The 20,739-nt window shown below is 39.7% G+C and overlaps 1 protein-coding gene across 3 annotated transcripts in view; it reads right to left on the bottom strand.

Moving 5' to 3' along the window:
* Nucleotides 1-1,188: 1,188 nt before the first annotated feature.
* Nucleotides 1,189-20,739, bottom strand: part of hdac7a (histone deacetylase 7a) — a 43,447-nt gene continuing 23,896 nt past the window's right edge. The window contains exons 3-29 of one of the 3 annotated variants that reach the window (XR_015067350.1): nt 19,908-20,086; nt 19,233-19,320; nt 18,508-18,628; nt 18,042-18,142; nt 17,788-17,910; nt 17,590-17,699; nt 16,791-16,892; nt 15,684-15,855; nt 15,021-15,226; nt 13,983-14,183; nt 12,798-13,029; nt 12,533-12,666; nt 12,193-12,313; nt 11,900-11,949; nt 11,043-11,150; nt 10,846-10,901; nt 10,622-10,709; nt 10,427-10,546; nt 10,263-10,360; nt 8,644-8,762; nt 8,185-8,318; nt 7,932-8,013; nt 7,048-7,186; nt 4,939-5,436; nt 2,379-2,544; nt 1,675-1,841; nt 1,189-1,307 (exon numbers count right to left, since the gene is read on the bottom strand). Coding sequence is in view for 1 of the 3 variants with exons in the window: in XM_085921437.1 (XP_085777563.1) it covers nt 5,394-5,436; nt 7,048-7,186; nt 7,932-8,013; nt 8,185-8,318; nt 8,644-8,762; nt 10,263-10,360; nt 10,427-10,546; nt 10,622-10,709; nt 10,846-10,901; nt 11,043-11,150; nt 11,900-11,949; nt 12,193-12,313; nt 12,533-12,666; nt 12,798-13,029; nt 13,983-14,183; nt 15,021-15,226; nt 15,684-15,855; nt 16,791-16,892; nt 17,590-17,699; nt 17,788-17,910; nt 18,042-18,142; nt 18,508-18,628; nt 19,233-19,320; nt 19,908-20,054 (2,895 nt within the window). In the remaining 2 variants the exon portion in view is untranslated. Of the gene's footprint in view, nt 1,308-1,674; nt 1,842-2,339; nt 2,545-2,746; nt 5,437-7,047; nt 7,187-7,931; nt 8,014-8,184; nt 8,319-8,643; nt 8,763-10,262; nt 10,361-10,426; nt 10,547-10,621; nt 10,710-10,845; nt 10,902-11,042; nt 11,151-11,899; nt 11,950-12,192; nt 12,314-12,532; nt 12,667-12,797; nt 13,030-13,982; nt 14,184-15,020; nt 15,227-15,683; nt 15,856-16,790; nt 16,893-17,589; nt 17,700-17,787; nt 17,911-18,041; nt 18,143-18,507; nt 18,629-19,232; nt 19,321-19,907; nt 20,087-20,739 lie in introns of those variants that run through there. The other 2 variants (XR_015067351.1, XM_085921437.1) reach the window with 2 other exon arrangements.

The following is a 20,739-nucleotide window of genomic DNA, read 5'->3' as shown; positions in this document are numbered from 1 at the left end:
CTCGTTCTAGGTTCAACGTGAGCACTGCAGCATCACCACCATTGACGTAGGTATGCGTCCTTAAGTTATCTTAAAAAAAAAGTCCAGCCTTTCATTTTTTATATTTACTGTTGCTCGTGTTCAAGGTCCCGCTGACGCACTTGAATCACAGACAGGTCATTTGTCAGTCAGATAGGTAAAACCAAACTCTCGTCAATGTGAAGGCTAGAATTCTCATCCTTTTTGCTGATTATCAATAAGAGTGGAAAAAGCACCCATTGCCGCCTGCCAGTCTTCAGTCTCTACTCAAACCGACCTCCTTTGTTCTCATGCCAAAGAAACCCTTGCAACCGCTCGCAAATTCTTTCCCCTCGTTTGGCCCTAAATGTGCTTGCGTTGCACAAAAAGAGTGCGATAGATTCGCGGCGAGCTGACGACGAGGACTAATGAAAACAAACGGCTTTAGAAAAAGCGATGAATCATATGTGGTGCCATCAAAGGAGTAGGCCCATGTGGGGGCTCTCCCACTGGGCTAATATAAACCACTGGGAGTGATGGAGGAGGTGAGAGCTGATTTATGTAGCACACATGCATAGGTGTAACCCCACCACATCCCCCTTTCCTCAACACACACAATCCTTACGCGCCAATGTCTATTTTCATGCTCAAAGATTTTAAGATTTAAAATTAAGATTTTAAGCCCTGCTGGTTCTTTTGTGGAGGACCAGCCAGGAAGCTTCCTAATATTGGCTCATAAAAACAATCTTGTAATGTTTATGATAAGCAAAATGTTAGGTTTTGAACATGTATTGACTACTTAATATTTTCCATTTTTCATAATATATTTTTCAATGGATGCACAGTATAAAAATGTAAAAGGTCCATTCTCCTAGCCCACTAACAAAGGGATCCAAGCAAACAACAAAATAACATATTGTAACATTTTGTTCCAGCTCAAAGTGCTCTCTTGTATAAAAACTATTCAAGGACAACAGAAATTAAAAAAAAAAAAAAATCTCAAAACTAAATTCACAAATTTATTGAGGTACTATGTTTGTCTTGCATTTATTCCAAATCAGCACAAAACTATTAGGCCTACTTACATATAAGGCAGCATCAGACTATGATAAGAGCGCAGAAAAAGGTGACCCAAAATTAGAATTTTAGGACCATATGTGACCTCTATCTGATTTTTTTTTTATTAGTTATCTTAGTTAAAAAAATATCCTCCCAAATCCTACCTGTGCTGCCGCCAGTTGTCCATCCCTGGACTAGACTTGAGACTCCTGCAGAGAACAGCTATCCTAGTTCAAACCCAAACAGTTTACCTAAAACACAACCAGAACAAATGAGATCTACGAAGCACACAAAGAAATGAATTGCTTGAAAAAAAATGTTGTTCCATACACATGTAAACTAATGAAATCCTCTTGCACAAGTTCATAAAATACAGAAACAGTTCAGGACTGACAAGTACATGAATCGGACTTCAAACATTTTGCCGATGTCCATGCATTTTCTCTTTACACCTCTAGGAAAGCCCAGAAGTACTGTGTATAAGTATAGTATATGTAGTATAAAAAGAAGTATAAAAGAAATCTCATTTTTTATTCCCGTACAGATTAAATAGTGCATTTTTTTTGGGTCTCTCTGAAATTTCATCAATTGTAAGTGTAGTACCCTGTGAATATCAACCTTTTAATGGTATTTAAAGCAGTAATTAGTTCGTCTTTCTTTCTTTCCAGCTGCTCGGAAAAGGAATTGTCTGTTGCGCAACACCATTTCTACGATTCCTGCCATGTGGACCTTGGATTGCCAATTTCAGGCATGAGAGGACCGTCTGTCTTATTGAGAACATGGATCTATAAAGAATTGGAGAATGTGCAGTTAAAACTCGATTGTAGACCAAGATGACAAAACAGGATCTGTTTGAAAGAGGCATTTTGCTTTAACATTTGCACATCGGCACGTACGGTACGTTATTCAAAATCTAAGTGTCCTGCCAATAAAGTTCATTTCATGGCTTATTTTGTTACAGCCGTGGTGGTGATGTTGCAACTAGCATGAATCCAGGCACCCCGCCCTTTTTGTCTCCAGCCTCTTGTTAAATGCTGTCTCACAGTCCCCCCCCTCTTTCTGTTAATGAGGTCTGCACGCCTTCCTTTGCCTGGTCAGTCAGGAACAATTAATACCGCCAAAATAACGCTCTTTAATGCCCAATTAAATGCACCAGAGGTATTTACAGCTTGTTTGGGCCTTTTTGAGTTGCTTTTAAAAGACAAAGACTCTTCGGTTTCCACAGATTCTACAGTACATGCTCAAACTGAGTAATTCACATTGGTATCTTTTAATGGTTTATCAAATGGGCACATGCTGAGGTAGAAAACAATCAAACTAACCTATGATTTGTATTAAAATGAATGAGGCATGAGGCAGCTAAGTGGACAAGCAAGTTGCCTCACAGTGCTAAGGTTTGGGTTCAAATCTTGGCTCCAACTTTCCTATGTGCGGTTCGCATCCTGTCTCCATTCTTGTGTGGGTTTTCTTTGGCTTCCCCCGCCAAATCTACAAATGACAAGAACTGTCTGAAACCCTTTAGACTCAAACTATCTAACATCAATAACAAATTTCACAAATAATAAATAAAAAACCAACATAAAAGAGCAAGACAAAACACTTTAGTTTTGTTATTAATCAGTTGATCATTGTATGCAGCTTTACAGTCTGAAAAAAACAAGTTCTTCATTTTCAATAAGTATTTCTTTTTAATCAGGAGGAAAAGACAAAAGTACAAAATAGAAAATCTTTCTATACATACATATGGTAAGAAATTGGATGAAAACACAACACAAACAGTATAGCTCATTAGGAAAGGATAGCATAAAATCCAATTCAACAGTATGACTGCAAGTCCAGTTAGTTAAACAGTTACCAATACGCATAAACCTACTAAATGCAATAAGGCACGTAGCTAATGTGTATTTTGGTCTTAGAAGATTCTATTTACAGTGTATTTCTTATAAGAAGAGTACACGTGACATCATCAAAAGAGGCAGTTAAGAAGAAGGGAGGCTATTTTGGCCTCTGCATAAGACAACATCCACTGGGGCTTATATGATAACAGATCACACAACGGTACTGCAATTACAGTACACACACATGCACACTAACACGCATACACACACACACGTGCGTGAAGACACACACACGTGCGTGAAGACACACACGCACGCAGACACATTTACTTCATGAACACCACAAACTGTGGAAGAGCCACTAAAACAACACGGTCGTTGGTTTAAAACAGGGCTGGCGAACGTAAGGCCCGTGAGAGCATTTTATCCCACCATGGAATTGCAAAATCAAATTAAACCTCAGATGAAGTGAAACCAATAAAAGCTCGTAATAAAATACCATATCATAATCAACATGTTTGATCATTGCATTAAGTTTTTTTCATAAAATTTGAAGACTAAAATGAACCCAAGTAGGAAAAAGTACTGCCTTGGGCTTAATTTACATTGCAGAATTCAAGTGACATATTTTCAAAAAAATGCATGGAATTGGAGATCTTAAAATTGGAATTAGGCCTCTTCCAAATGTGAACAGAAATCTGATGAGTTTAAAAAAAAAAAACAGTTGGGCTCTATATTACAATCCTAATTGCCAAACTGATTTTCTGGCAAAATGAGGCTAATTGCAATTATGTCCTGAGGTGCAGCAAGCAGCCTACTAAGCATTTTTTAATCCGGTAGAGAATTGTCTTTTTTTTTTTTTTGTTGAATTATACTATTATGTATATTTCACATTATCAATGTAAATGTTTTTTCCTCAAGTTGAAGTGACTTCTAATTTTATGAAGAAAAATGAATATTAACAAGAGGATTCAATCTTGCTACACTGTATTTTGTGCCAAAGAAGCCCTTCTCTCCACAAAAGACAACATTTTGCCAACATGACACCATGACTCGAGTGGTTATACTCGTTAGATTAGGATTTAGGTTTTAAAAACATGCATAAAAAATGTCAAATGTATACAGTGCATTGCCTTTGTGCACAATACTACCAAACTGTTTTCTGGGCCTGAGATTTTTTTTATTTTTATACCGTCATCAAAAGTCCAATCTAAATGTGGACATCAGCCTCCTAGGTATGAGTCCTTCAGAAATCCACAGAATTATAAGAGCAGTATACAATTTGGATAGGGAAATTCATTCATTTAGTTCGTTTTCAAGAATTTTGTGATTATGAAAATAACAAATTGCAACATAGATGAGACGAAATTCAATTAGAATACTGCAGCCAGCAGAAACACTGGTAGCTATGGAGCGCGCACGTCTGCCCAAAACACCACTGGTATGGAAATGAACAGACAGAAGTTCTTGTCAATAAAAAACAAACAAAAAAAAACCTAATAGTTAATAAATATTTAAATCTCACCATGGGAAATGAGGTCAAAAAAATGCCCAGCCCTTGTATACATTATGGTCCCCATTATTGTTCCTATTAAAGCCCTGATTTCCAAAAGCTGGGTATTTTTATGCAGGCACTTCTACTTGGATGACATTTCCCATATTGGCGAGATGGAATGAGAAACGCTACTCCATCCCTCGTGCTACATCAGTCAAAGCAAATGCCGCTTTAACCTTGCGGAATATTAAGTTCAACGGTATTTAGGTTCATCGGTGTTCTTAGGAGGTCATAAGACATTGCAGGGTAAAGATCAATGCAAGTAGCTTTCAATTACCTCAAACAAAAACAACAAAATTAAGAGCATCGGAGCATCGTTTTCTAACCAGGCTTTGGAATTTTTCACACTTCACATTAACGAATGAACAGTGCAATTAAGCAACAAGGACTTTTGCCCCTTTTTTTTTTTTTTTTCAATAAGATTGCAGCTGTGTCACATAGTGGTTAAACTGCAGTCAGGACGTTATTAAATCTCAAAATGTTACATACTTTTTCCATAGTCATTCTATTTGTCCTTGGAGGAGGGGTCAAAGTGGCATGAAGCGGGAGTGGGAGGAATCCAAAGTCTTCCGATAGACGCAGTCCTTGGTCCGAATGTTAGGGCAAAGTTGAGGTGAGAAAGCCAGCAACATAGTGCTTGAAGGAGAAACTTGAATGGTGCGTGTGTGAGTGTACAAAAGGCACAATTCATTGTCAGTCAAGTTCATAAAACATCTCGTATTGCTCTTTGGTGAGGTTTCACAAGGTTGGCGCCGAGTGGTTCTCAGCGTTGAGGTGCTTATATCGCGTTTGTGTGTCTGTGTGGCCACAAGGCAAAATGGATGGATGAATGGATTGTTTGTTGCCCCCGCCGCCCATTGTCATGCTGGTGCGCGGTGCTGGAGATCCAGTGCTACAAGTAGGGCCAGTCTAGTTCCTGAAGGGGAGTTGAGTGAGGCCAGCCCTCACATGGAGTCACTGTCATGTTCCATTGGCTCATCCGGAAGGCTACGAGAAAGACAGAAAACTGGAGGTCAGCCTCTTTTTCTCCTTCCATAAAATCTGATTGGCGAGCTCTGCCAAGGAGATGCAACTACTTTGGGGGCAAGTGAAAAAAGAGCAACGCAAGGAGCCTGTATGATGGGAGGACGCAAAGGTGCCGATCCAGGATATTTCCCCACTTCCTGATACTTTTTTTACATCAAACGCATGAAATGTGGTGTGGTTCCAAATGAGGATTATCCATCCTTGAAAAGTCCCTTTTCACTAGCTGTAAACTGATCATGAATTTATGATGCACACACATGAATAATATATGATTTATAAAAAAAAAAAAGAGGATACTGGAGCCTGTTAAGGGACCTTTTCCTGGAATCTCTGGAGCGCAAATGACGAATGACGCATATCATCACCCCTGCACCTTGTTTTTCAAGATTTGGCTTTTTAGAACTCAAACATTGATTTTGGTGTATCAGGTGAAAGATTTCACACTTGCATCTGCATAAGAGAGCTGCTATCTCAGACGGAATCAGCAAATCTAAAGCCATTTTGACCATTGTGAGTCGATAAGGACAAATGGCAATGTGACAATGACTGGATTTTTTTTTTCCCAAGCGCTTCTAAAGTCCTCCATGGCAAATTCACAAAAAAAAAGCAATTATGACGACTCTTCTGTTGACTAATGCTCCATTTGTGCACTTTCAGTAAATTTTTCTAGGGCAAGTGACGCACTGTTCAACCGCTGCAATTTGGTATGTCGACTTGGGGCAGTCTTCAGTGTTTGAGCCTGTGCCACCTTATTGGTGAATATTTTTAACTGAAACCTGTCATACAGTCGGAAAGGGGCATTCACTAGTAGCTGACCATATGAAAGAGTGCAAGAGATTCATTGAGAAATAATAAAATCATCATCCACTTTTTCCAAATGCTTGTTATTGAACTTGGTTGAAGTGGGTGGTCACTCCAACCAGTCTTAATATTGACTGTCATTTCTGGGAGCTCTTGTCACATTGCCACGGAATGATTTACAGTTAAAGCCAAATTATTCACATCGTTGACTTAATTTAGGAGGAATTGAACATTGGTTTGGTGAATGAGTGTTTATGGTGGAAATACATTCAAGTGTTGAGTTTAATTTGTGCTGTGAGCCTGTGACTGAGCTTGCAAACTGTGTGAGACGTGATACTGGGCGGATGTTGTGTCGTTCTTTGCCGCCTTCTAGTGGTGATGTATCTGAGGTTTGCTTATAGCCTGTACTTAAGTGTACCTAACTGGATTTTTTTTTAAGTAGATGCTACTTGATTACACAATGCACAGTTTGACTCATTGATTCATTTGCGTACTACTTGAATAAAACTATCACTGGTATTTATTGTAGCACACTTTAAAAAGCATTTCACTAAGCGACGGCTTGTAACTTGGGAAAACGCTTACAATGATGGACTTGTGCTTTGGTAAGGAGCAATGCCATTGTTGCACACTATTATCCTCACATCTTGTGTATGTTTTTTTTTGTACCTTGTCATATTGAAGAAGTTAATTGCGTTGTTTAAATGTTTGCTCATACTAGATGTTACCGCCTGATGACTGCGAAATGTTGAGGAGTTATGAGTCGAGTACCTCTCGCTGGAAAGAACTCCCACAGAGAGCGAGGCCAGAGCATTGACGGCGTCCGTTTCCTCGCAGTCTCGTCTCTGAGCAGCGAGGTACGACAGAGCCACGGAGCCACTGTATGCTTTCACACTCTGCCAGTACTGACCTGAAACGCACAACATACATAGATAAATAACTGAATCACGCAGTGGATGGTGATTGGGACATTAGTACAGATGCTATTTATAAATAATATTTTCTTTTATTTGTGCTTATTATTGTTCTATTATATAAAATAACTTTATTTCACATAGCATTATTATTTTATATTTTATATTATTGTTTGCGGCTATAACCAGGGAATTTCTGTACGGTGTGATACAGTCATAATTAAAAGTGAAGAATGAAACCGCTGCGATGCTCATTTACATTGTGTCTACTGTGCACGTTACGCCACCAGAGGGCAGTGTACAACAGACGTTCTTAAGAAAAAAAGAAGTGCTTCACAACCGAGTGACTCAATCGACTGCCGTAATATCAGCCGATTTACGCAGAGGATAAATAATAAATGCCTGTGAGTATTGTTGAATTGTCTGTCAACATGTTTGTGGCCAAGAGTAACAACAGTGTATCTAACAGTGTCTAGTGCATTTTGTGCTAGCATTAAGCGAGCATGTTTTGGAAATTGTTTTGGTTAAAGACAATGCGTGAATTAATTTGATGTTTAAACTTCAACTTGAAACGGTATAAAGACAATTTCTAGTAAGCCCTAGCCCCGCTTAAGATTTGTTCACTTTCTGCTGGTTAACTTTTACTGGCGTCTGTTGTACCCCCCCCACCCCACCCCAAAAATGAAATGCGTAAGTCAGGATACTAACAAATGAAAGTATAAATAATAAAGGATTGCTTACTTTGAATTTGTATGACCGTCTGCAAGGAGCGGATAGCGTTATCATTTGGTTTCTGCATCAGAACCTCTTCTGATAATGGGTCCTACGGGACAAAGAGGACACAAAAGAGGGGGAAATACATCAGGAACTTGTTTAGTCAACATTTAGGAATCCAAATTAGGCAAAAAACCTCACGGACAATTCAGAGTCAAGTGGTTGCATGTGGCGATTTTTTTTTTTTTCTTAAAGAACACCATTACCCAGCATGCCTCACCTGTGCACCGAGAAGCGCACTGACACAGGCTTCTGATGCATCGCAAATGGCTGTGAGGTCATGACCTCCCTCCAGGGACAAAACCAGACGGCCCCCAGCTAAAGACATCAGCTGGCGAGTCAGGAAGCTGAAACCTATGAGATACAGCACACACAAATATTGATGAGATCTAGTAACTAAACCAAAGTGACGTTGGCCTTGCTGTCTTGACGTCAACTTTACAACACTTCCCAATATTTGTTTTAGACAAGTATATATTTTGACCTCCCGCTGCACGATGCCAAAAGTAGTCACTGTAATTATGGTCACATCAGAGATGCAGTCAGGGATGCTTGAACACACAACTCCTGCTTTTCAGACTAAACTTGACAGGAGGTATAATAATCTATTAATACCTCTCAAGAGGCCAGAATTTAAAGTTGCTTGGCAAAGAGTGTTGTGGTGAGAAGCCTTGCTTACATTTGGCAGAGACTTTGTACCCTCCGAGAGGTGCGGGGTTGCCCTCGGCAGCGTCAAACCCAGCGGAGACCAGAACGACATCCGGGGCAAATTCCTGGGCAATGGGCATCATCACAGTCCTGCGGATGCAAAAAGTCACACAAATTTGGCTCTGCGTCAGTTGAGGGGCATGTAGCCAACGTGTCGTTTGGCAAGACTTCTTAACACGTGACTTTGACGCAAAATATGACATAGTCTGAACAAGATGTGCAAAATGCTTGGTGTCTATTAATACAAGCGCTGAGCACATGAGCAACAGGGAACCGAGTACTAGCTACTGCTTAAAGTCGGACGTTGTTTTCTTGACTTGCTCTCCAAGCAGGAATGACATTTTATGCAATAGTGATTGAGAGAAAATAGAAGCTAACTTGAACTTCAGCTCACCATTGCATTCAAAACAAAGAAAAGAGAGAAGATTAAATTATGAATAAGTAATTAAGTAATTACCAAATATGATGTCGCTTATATACACAAAATGACATTTTCCTTTATCAAATGAACCATATCGTTGGTGAGAAGGAATATTGATCAACCCAAATTTCCTGGCAGAAGAGCAAATGAATAATACTTGAATCATTGAAGATAATGATGAATGAAACGGTAAAAAAAATGCTTTTTATGTTTTAACTTTTACAGTGCAAGATTATTGTTCGAGAACAGCAGCATTTTCACAATATTCACAACCTGTGTGTGCTGTATGCTCTGAGAGCATGAGTAGGCTCCCTTTCATTTGAATTAACAAAGGTTTAGTCACCAACTGTTGAAATCCCCTCTCAACCCACAATCCTTGTATCTTGTTTGTATAGCTTCCATCTAGTTCTGCCTGATGTTTTGACCTTCCATGTCCCAAGTCAGTGAGCAGCGCCTGCTCCAGCACCGCCAAAGAACAACTAACCCAAGAGCACATTCCAAATCGTGCGGACAAAACCGTTTCATTCTATAGAGTGGTGCAAAAGCAAGCACCTGAGAGCAACACTAAGGTTTGATTGTTGCTCTGTGCCTGTGAAAAAGGTTGAAGGTTTCCATTGTCCGAACATTTTGGGAAGAGTGGAGGAGGGCTGTTGGCGAGACTCGACTTGAGCTCAGCGCAGTCGGCAAAGTTCAAAGGCAGAGTGAGCGAGTCTGTTTTCTATTAGAGGCCTGTCACTCTCCTCACGTCATTGACAACATGGAGGAAAAGAGGAAAACAGTCCATCTGGGATCCATTTACCTTCATTATTCTGCCTGGGGACTTTGGAGACTCCAACCCCCCCCCCCCAATCATCATCTTTGTACACACACACACACACACACACACACACACATAAACACATGCTGCTGTCATGACTGCATGCAGACGAACAACATGAGCTCATAGACACAGAGATAAACTGTGCATTCCCATACTGTAATAAAAACAAACACACACACCCATATGTGCTAACAAAAAGGACGAGGCCGTAGAAGGTCATTCAGCGCGTGCATTTGAATTTTGCTTCACTTAATTGTTTCGTTTGGATTTTCTGAGCAAGTAATCTTGTTTCTTTTGTACATACAGTACACATTGTCTTGTTTGTAAGAATCAGAAGTGGTTTTCCTACCTGAATGCAGCAAGGTACTCTGCATCCCCCGTGGGAGGGTCCAGACCTCCTGTCCATGCCACATTCACGTTGAAACCCTCCCCGGCACCTAAGCCAACCTGTTGTGATAAACATTTTGTTAGAATAGAAATGTAATGGACAATCGGCCAAGATATGCCACCTACTTCAGCAGGTGATCCACTGCCAGGGAAGAAATTGCCATGATCATAGCGATGCAAAGACATGTAGAGGACGCTTGGGTCACTATAAAAAATTTCCTGGGTCCCGTTACCATGGTGAACATCCTGGGATCGAAAAACATTTTTAAAGACGATTAATAAACTCTGAAGTGGAACATAAAGCAAAGGTGGTGATCTTACCCAATCAACAATAAGGATTTTGCTCACACTGAGCTTTTGTTGGAGTTGTTTGGCGGCAACTGCTACCGAATTGAAGTAGCAAAAACCCCTGTGAAAACAGATTGCCGGCTTGAGTAGAAGATAATGGCGTGGAAAGATTGCAGTGGTTTGACGTGACTCTGAAATTTAACTGTCTTCATAATGTTTATCTTAACAATCAAGGACTCAACCCCATAGAAACTTACATTGGGTTGGAGGGGTCCGCATGGTGCCCTGGTGGTCTGACCACAGCAAAGCCATTCTGTTTGGAAAAGAGGGGATGAATTAGATTATCTTATAAAAACAGCACATTGAGGTACCTTGTGTGTGAAATGCGCTATGAAATATAAAACTGGCTTGCCTAATAATACGAATAACAACAAAGGTTTAAAAAAATGCTCACCTTCAGCTCACCCTTGGCCACTCTGACAGCCAGCTCAACAACACTGCCGGCGGCCATGCGTGCCGCCGTGGATGTGTGCGACTCATTCCAGATGGTGTCGTTGTCAACCTGGAGCACAAATGACAACAAGATAACAAATCAATGGTCACGCATGACTATCCATCAGACCTCTTAGACCCTTCTCAAGGTTAAATTCAAGCACCTTAATTAACAAGTTCCTGCAGTACTTTTTCAGTTGTGCCAAACTATATTTTCCATTTTTTAGGTATGATAAACACATACTCAAGATGATTGTTTCAGTTGAGCACATTAAAAGAAAGAGGATGATAAATATTGTTGTTGCTTAATAGCAAAGAGAGACAAAATTCACGGTAAAGAGTCGTACTATAATATTTTCCAAACATGTTGGGTGTATAATATTTTTGTGAATGATAATTCGCACACAAGTGTAAAAAGAAATTAACCAATAATGACATGAAAACCTTGAAGCAATACAACATGCTCCCTTTGAAAATAGACAAAATGAGCACAGAAGGTCTGACAACAGTACCTAGCCGTTTTTGAAAGCTCACAACTGTTAAAAATTTTTGGGTTTTTTTCTATTTTAATTTTCACATTATTGTTTACTAAATTGAATTATTGTCCATCTGACTCAATATCAGAACCTATCTGTACTTGTGACATGTTTGCTTTCATGGTTTTCATGGTCAGGTTGTCAAGGAAACATTTGCTGCAGTTCTAAAAAGTAATCTTTTGAATTTTTCTTTGCAGTCCATTCCACGGAAAATAATGTAAAATATTTCATTTGGTCGCCACAGAGAATGTACAACGTTAGAGCAACTATGTTTTAAACTTACCCCAACACCTCCACACGGTAACATGACAAACATCCTTTGAGAGAGAATTCCTGAGGAAAGAACAGATTATCAGTCAAATATTACCATCCAATTTTCAATATTTTTCGGAAACCATGCAAGTAGAAAATTACAGATGTTGACTTGAAATAACTACAAAAAATAGGTTTATTTAAAAACATGAGAGAAATGTTATTTGTGAGGGCGAATCATCATTTATTTATTTGTGTCCTGCGATTGGCCAGCAAACAGTTTAGGGTCAAAACGTGGTGAGGAGCAGAAAATAAATAGTTTACCTGCCAGTTTACGGTTGTCCAGTTTGAGCCTGTTGAGCGGGTTGGTGCCGTAGAGCAAAACATGACGCTCCGTATGGACAGACTGCAGCTCTTCCAAAGTTGCCTTACGACCACGAATGCTCTGCGACAACACAAGGAGGGCGATTGTTAGACGTAATACTAACTCAGTCGTGCACTATGAAGGACGTTGCCAGCTTCAATGTATAATTCAATCTCTGGGGAAAAAACAACTTCGGTCAAAACGGTTTAATGTTAATCACTTAAAAAAAAAAGTATCACTTTCTGGACAACAACAAGCGCTAATGAGTCAGTGTGTGCATGCGTGTGTCTTGACTCATACCTCACACTGCCCCCTCAGGCCCCTCTCCTGTAGTCGAGACCAGATGCTCTGTATTCTCCCAGCATGCTCTGGGTGGCTGCTGTTGTCTCCGCAGGCACACTGGTGCTTTAACATTTGAGAATCATACACCAGACCTGCACAGGCAAAAGTGTCTCAGTGGTCACTGGGCCTGTTTGGTTGGTTAGGTTCCAATAAGGTTTTGGTTGTGACATTTGAGAGCTAGCAGGAAAACACACACACAGGAAAACCCTAATGTGCCACTCACCAGTGGTGAAGCGGGATTTGCTGCTTGACTCCTGCCCAGTTAGGCTCAGAGGTTTTTCGGGCAGAGTGAGAGATGTAGAGGCCGGGGACGACTGTGTACGTGATAGAGGCCGGTGCATACCCAACGCGCCACAGACCGCACCGCCTCCGCCGCTACGAAGCATCGGCACGGCCAGCGTCTCCATCTGTCGATGTAACTGCTGCAGCTGCTTCTGTTGTTCCCACAGTAGTGACTATGAAACACAAGAGCAGTTAAGACATGACAAGACGTACGAGGAAGTATATCCCACATAAGTTTTAGACAAAGTAATTTGCCATCATCCAATTTTCCTAGCCTGTCTTTGTATTTTTGTTTGTGTGCTCCTTTTCACAAGGGGTATCCATGACGACAAGTCCAAGACAAATGGTGATGACGATGATCTAACTAGAACAGAATTGCCAAAACGCAACCAAATTTTTTTATTACAGTTAAGAGTTTTATGGCTTGTTTTTTAATGTCACACACAGTTAGCTGTAGAGCTTTTGTTTGCATAAATGAATTGTGCTAAAATTGCCTTGAATAATAATAATAAACGATATTTATATTGCACTTTACATTGCATAGAATCTCAAAGTGCTACAAAAATGTTTTGTTTTTTTTTTAAAAGAGAAACATTAACTTTGTTTTATTCCAGCATTTTAAAACCGTAGTTCGATCCCTGACAAAGGGGAATCATTTTATTCCATGCTTTTTGTTCATCACATATGATCCTCCGAGACCTAATATGACTGTGATCCACTTCCAAATTGTCTGTCCACTACAATAGAGTTATTACTGAGATGAATATTCCCTTTTGTCTTTACTTTTAAAGCAAGAGTCTGGATGCCAGTGATGCAATCAATGACTACTAATAAACTGTGGCTAAAAGATGCAGCAAGTACAGGAAAAAACAAAAAAACAACCAGCTAAGGTTTATGTGACCTGACTTAAAAAAATAAGCATGTAAAGTCAAATGTAGAATGATTAGAATTACGTTTGGGTCCAAATTAAACCTCATTCAACCACTGTTGAGTCTATGCCACTTAGAAGCGGATAATACTGCCATCACGAGGACAGTCAACTGAATAACAGCTATGGAGGACATACTGTAAGTTTTGTATGTCAAGTTTCCCTAGCTTGTAATAACTACAACTTTAACACACCAACCTGATTGAGTATGAGTGCATGTTGCAGGTTGATCTGCTCTTGACTATTGGATGTTGCTCGATCCGTCTCCCTTAGAGAATCTGGCCTCAGTCTGCTCTGATAGGCTGGCTCCGGTGGCGACGTCGCTCCACCATCTTCTGAGTCCATGTCCTCGGAAGGGATCTGATGCAGTCTGGGTTTCTCGCTGGACTTGGACATAAGCTGGATGCATACACAAAAATCCCCACACACACCCACACATGTAATATGTCAAACACATGTAGTACAACAGACTGGCAAAGTTATTGGTCTTTCATGATTAAAGGAATTGTCAAATAATTATGAATGTTGCATAACATTTATTAATGTTATTAATATGGAGGATATCAGTGAACAGGTTCAAATTCCTTGGTAAATATCATAAACTCTAGTTCCAATTCACTGTGCTCATGTACAGCTAAAAAGGGGCCTCACACAGAACCCGAATTCATTTTGGATCTGAGATGGATACTTTGCAACACATTATTTACACACTCTTAAGGGCTTTACCTCAGCGTACAAACGGGTTTTGCTCAACAAAAAATTAATTGAGTTTGAATTCTCCATTGACAAATTATTGGTATCATGGTTAGGCCCATTTTCACCAAGCAGACCAGTTTGGTTCAGTATTGTAAGTTATGTACTAACTTAACCATTATTTGGCAACTTTTCTCGGGATTCTAACATCAGTGGCACAAATGCCTAGTTTCCATTGGGTGGCACTAAGAAATGTTCACTTTAAAGTCAGAATTCTGAGAAACCTTCAAGTGAGCATTCCCAATTTCTGAATTTAAAGTGAGAATTCGGCCTTTTTTTCTCAGAACTCTGACTTTAAATCATCACTTTTGGGAATGGACGAAAAAAAGAGGCTGTCAATTTGTTGCCCGATAATCATCACTTTTGGGAATGGAAGAAAAGAAAAAAAGAGGCAGATTTTCACGTAAACTAACTTTCGTGTGATTTCTCTATTTGAAATTGACTACACTGACATTACCCCAAAAGTGTAAAGAGCACGCTTACCTTTCCGAGGTGAGTCTGTTGTTTTAATCGCTCCAGTAGTTGCGTATTGTGGTGCTGTTGGAGGAGGTGTGAGTGAAGCATCCTGGGGCTTTGCGGGAGGGGTTCTGAACGGGTTCTGCTAAGGGGCTTGTGGGCCTGGGCACCCGCTGGAGACAGTTGGTCCAAGTGGGAGGAAAACTGTAGTGGCACTGAGTCGAGTGTTGGAACTAATTTGAGACAAACGGACAGATGGCAAGAGGTGTCCCAATGCATTACATGAGAAGAAGCATATTGCATATTTAGCAAACATATAGAACATTAGCAAACTATAAATTACAGAGAGATTTGACCAAAATAAACTGAATGTGGTCACAGGGAGCTGGAGCTTAACCTGGTTGATTTCTGGCAAATGTAAACCTCCTTTTGTTTGTATTTCTTAAATCAATTACTACTATATAAAAAAACATCAATAGATAACTAAAAAGTATGACTCAGTTGAAGTTTTTAAATCAGTTAGTTTAGTACGTTAGTGTTTTAGGCTGATCCTTTCTGATTTCACGTTTATACATTGACAAATATTAAAAAGGTGGACATTTCCGACAGCAATTCAAAGACACTACAACTGGTAATCATCCTAGTGGCATGTTCTGTATTAACAACATCTTGTATGTATGCGTGTCTTACCAGTGAGTAGTGGAGCATGAACCAGTCCGGACGGCTCCAGGATGATAACAGGAAGTCGTGAGCTGAGTTGCCCCGCTTGATCCTCTCTGCTCAGAGGTAACAAGACCTGCGGGGCTCCGGCTGCGACCAAGGGCCCTCGACCAAGCTTCAGAGTGGACAGATCTCCTTCAACCTGAACAAATGGCATACGCCTATGAGTTGTATGGTAATTTATGGCAGATCGATTTGGAACTGGCAGAGACCTTTTCCACAGAAGCTATTGTGACTGATTAAAAATACATAGTAGTACAAATGCAAGCTTAATGAAGGTTCTGTTTCATTTCGAGAAGCAGGTTCCATCCACGTGTGCAATTATTTTTTGCCGTAGTTGTGAGTATTTTTAAGTCATGGTTACATGCTCAGTAGTTGGAATGGTGCTGGGGCACATTTCACATTCTTTTACTGTTTTTAAACAGCATTATATTAAAATTGTGTGATAAATTAAATAATTGCTAATGGTCATTATAGAATATTTCAAACAGCTCGTCTAATGATGGCCTTTGACTTTTATTGAATAAATAAAACATCATATCTGACACCTGTCTTCAAAATGTAGGTCAATTTGAATACAATAAATTAGAACAAAACCTAATGAAAACAAAGATTAACGTAAATTACACAACTGTTGAATACAATGACAGATTCCATGGTGAATAAAAAAAAAATGCATTAAATATTTGGGATGTTCGATATCATATTTTTTCTGACTGGTCCCAGTGTGAGGACTCAGTTCTTGAGTAGTCACCGATACCAAGCATCGATAACACTAGTACTGTTGATAAATACAATTTCCCCAAAAAGCAATGACAGATCATTTTTTCAAAAGACCTTTTTATCCCAATAAATGGATTTTGCATGAATTATGAATTGCTTAATGCCAATTTGCCATTTCTCAATTTTCTAATAGCCACGATAGGGAAGCCAATCCTGGTATCGGCCAATATTGCGAGTAACAATACTGTGAAATAAGGCTGTTGTCGGCACCGATACCTGGTGTCTGTACATGCCCATATCTGTTTTGTTTGTTGTTGTGTCTCATGAATGCCATTTGTTGAGTCCTATGCTTACCCTGGCATTGGCTGGTAGTCCAAGCGTGATAGTAGGCAGAGTGGAAGGACTTTGGATGGTGAAGTTTGCCAGAGTGCCATCTCTGAGCAGCAGCTTCTGTGCCTAGTAAATCCCAAACATATATCCCAAACATATATATTTTTCACAGAATAATACACACACAGGGTAAAGGCAAATGTTTAACCCAGAATGTGAAAACAATTGATCCAGAAAGAATAATCAGTCGTTAATGTAACCCAACATTTTCACACCTTTGTAAAATCCACTTCACAAAATGCAGCTTTAGAGCAATGTAAGAACATTTATGTAATTAATTAGACACGCTGAATTACATGAATGACACAAACAGAGCAGATGTGACACCGGTTGCTATGTTTTTGACTTTTCTGTGATTAAATCAATTATGTATAAACAGCTGACACTCAGCAGGCTTGTGTGCTGCTGCATTAAACATGTCATTAGTCATTGTCTCATGCACAAGAGACAACTCTGCTTGTTTGAAACTTGTTGAATTTTCCATCTCATCCCTCTGAACAAAATAGAATTCCCCAAAGATGTAAAAAGAAAAGGCATCAATCCAAGAGATATTAAAATTTAAAAATAACATCAGTCAACATTTCAATACATTGTTTTATGTCGATGCATTCAATGTGAACTATTGCAATTATTCTATGAAAAGGATTTGTCTACACCTGTAAATGTCTCTTAGAACTGTTTTTTCATCAAATCAAGAGAAAAGATCTGGTAACCTGCCGCTTAATTAAGTGTGTGACTATAATCTATGTGCACAGTTTCTCACCTCATGTGAAAGTCCGCCTGCAGATGGCACTAGCCCATTTTCACTAGGAAGACTGTCATTTGGGGAACTGCAACCAGAGACTGGAGTGCTGCTGCTGCTGGGCGATGAGTCTGTTGGGACACAAGGGGCAGGAAAAAAAAAAAAGTGAGATATATTCGGAAGATGAGTGTTTATTTTGTTGCTAAATCAATGATTTACCAAGTGTGTCAGGTACTCGGTGTCTGATAGTGGGCGGGGCGCTTTCTTTGCGGGTGAGCGGGCTCTGGCGGGTGTTGAGATGTTTCTTCAGCTTGTGCTTCACTTTTAAATTGGGCTCAGATGCTGATGAAGATAAATTGAGGAGTTTTATTAATATGGTCGTGTAACAAAAATGCTTGCTACACAGAACAATCAGAAAGATCTTCAGATTCCAATGACATTTCAATAACATCTTCAGTTATTGTGCATTTTACCTGCCCTGCGTAAACGTGTCCCTTCTGAAACCTCGGACGAAGGCAGCGAGGGAGATGTGACCGGAGGTTGGGAGGAAACACTCTGATCCGGACCAAGTTTTCTGTGAACACACAGCACAATTCCATATTAAACGAATTGGCCTTTGAGTGACTTATCTTAATTGAAGATGACAAACTGATTATTATTTTGAACCATTGGATTGAGGATAAATTATGATTTTGATATACTTGACCTCATTTTACCAATTGAGGGCATAGACTACTGTCAGGAAAATTATTTGACAATTATTATTATCATGATTATACAATTATTTGACAAAGCTCTACCAGTGACAAAGACTGCTGACTTGGATAAGTTGACCACAGAACTTGGCCGACGCAAAAATGACTAAAACCAATAATATAGATAATCCAAACAGTATTACAGAGATACTGTGCTACCTCGTGTGTATGCATCTTTTATCACCTGTATGTCACTGGCGTAGAAGTCAAAGTATTGGAGCTAGTTCTTTCCAGTGCCGCTTGCTTCTGCTTCTTCAAGATGACCTCCTGCAGTTTCTGTTTAACCAGTGAACTGGCCACTGCACCTGTCCATTCCACCCATCATAAATACACCAGAAAAAAAAACGTCAGACGTGTTCATGAACAAAGGAGATGTTTAGTTGGCACAAGAAATCCTTATTGAAGATGCTTCATCTTTTACCTTAAAAATGGCTAAATAAATGCAAACAACTCCTAATTCTGCGTCAACATTTTGTGACTACGTATGATGCATGCTTAGATGACTTTGTGTGCGTATTAGTGCATGTGTGTACAAAGAGGTGACAGAAGGTGTTCAAGTAAATATTGACCCAGAGACTTGTACCGATATTCAAAGCTATATTTAACTCCAGTGTTGCAGCTCCACAAGTCAGGTTATATTTGACTTAAAACAAACAAAAGACAGCAGGTAAATATGTAGTCTTTGCGCGTGATAACCGCTTGAAGCCCAAACATGACCAAACTTAATATGAGCAATATCCTTGAAATTAAAATGATGTACTCTGATTTTAAAGTGTGTGCGTGTGTGTGTGTGTGTGTGTGTGTGTGTATATGTGTGTGTGTGTGTGTGTGTGTGTGTGTGTGTGTGTGTGTGTGTGTGTGTGTGTGTGTGTGCATGAGGTTGTGTCGGCTTTTGAATAACAGACTCACTTTGTTGACTCTTGTCCTTGTTTTTGAGTTGCTGCAATTCTTGTTGCTTCTCATGGTGTTCCTGTTCACGACGCCGCTCCATATTAAACTAAACATTCAAGATTTTCATTAAACTTCTAAACAGCCATTGGGATGTATACTTTTAAAAAAATCAGTTACCGATCTAAATTTAAAATACCATATTTCCTCACAAGTGGCTCGGGGGCATTTATGTAACTACAGGTGTCTATTAGCAAGGAGGCCTGTATGAACTAAGTAAAAGTAAAGATTTTTCTGTAGTCAGCCATAACGACAGGAAAGTCGGGGTTAAAGTTAATGATTTCATTGAAATTGAAATCTTTCCATCACAGTACAGCATTATGATGTCACAAAAAAGACAAGATGCAAAATTGGCTCATTGCCTCATCAGTTCAACTTTGACTACAAACAGATTTTTTTTAAGATATATAGATTTGAACTAATTTATCATCCTCCCCAACATTGTGCAGATACCTCATTTGCAAAATGCGGAAAGCCTCCATAGTTTTCATTAACATCGCAAAATATTGGCAGGTTTGGTAGGAGTAATTTGTTTGGTTAGCAAATGAATTCAAATCATTAGAGAAGGGACCACTAATTGAGGAAATTCGGTGTCAATTCAGAAAAACATTCCCGACATGTATTGATCCTCTGTACCCGTATGTGCTGTTGAAGCTGGTGCTGGGAGAAGGAGGTGCGGGTCTGCGGGGAAAATGGGCTGAGAAGTAACGGCGGGTGCAATGGTGTGAGGAGGGCTGTGTCAGAGCCGGGGCGCATCCCCCGCTCTCCAATTCTGAGGTCCATGGGAACCAAAATGACGCACAACACACAGGAATCTGTAACATAAGAAAAGATGAATTGTTGCCTATTTATCCTGTCATATTTTTATAATCAATTTATTCCATCCTAAAGTGGACGAGATTAGCGATAATATAAATCACATGCAACATAACTTGTTCCACCGCTCCACAAACGAATCCGATTCAATCAATAACACAACAGAAGGTGGTGAAAACAGAACAGCATTACACATAGTGTATTTATCTTTTCATATTTTCTGAGCTCAGCCCGTATAGCTTTAATTTAACTCACATCTGAAGATGCTGCCAGCACACAAATATGTTAACAAAACCACTGTCACTGTATCATACCCCTAAGTAGCAACTAAAAGTTATTTATACAAAGAGATATTTTGATCCCCATCTGCATAAACCATAGAGCTACCAGTTCCATTCAAAATTTCCTGAAAAACACAACTGTAATTGTACAAAACTGCTGCCAACACAAAGTCAGCATGACACGCAAGACCCAAGTTTAGAACACTCTCCAACTGTTGAGGTTGCACTGTGATTTTAAGGGTCTGCTGAATTTAGAGTCCAAAGTTTCATTGGTGTCATTCTTGCACACTTTTTTTACTCTGTGGCTGTCTGGCTCTGACGTCGACTCACACATATTTCCATGTTCTTTGCATGCTGTTGGGCATATTTGC

The sequence above is a fragment of the Syngnathus leptorhynchus genome, chromosome 1 (assembly GCF_054491065.1).
Source record: "Syngnathus leptorhynchus isolate UIUO chromosome 1, UIUO_Slep, whole genome shotgun sequence".
Taxonomy (NCBI): domain Eukaryota; kingdom Metazoa; phylum Chordata; class Actinopteri; order Syngnathiformes; family Syngnathidae; genus Syngnathus; species Syngnathus leptorhynchus.
The sequence above is the reverse complement of the archived record's forward strand: the minus strand, read 5'-3'. Positions and strand labels throughout refer to the sequence as shown.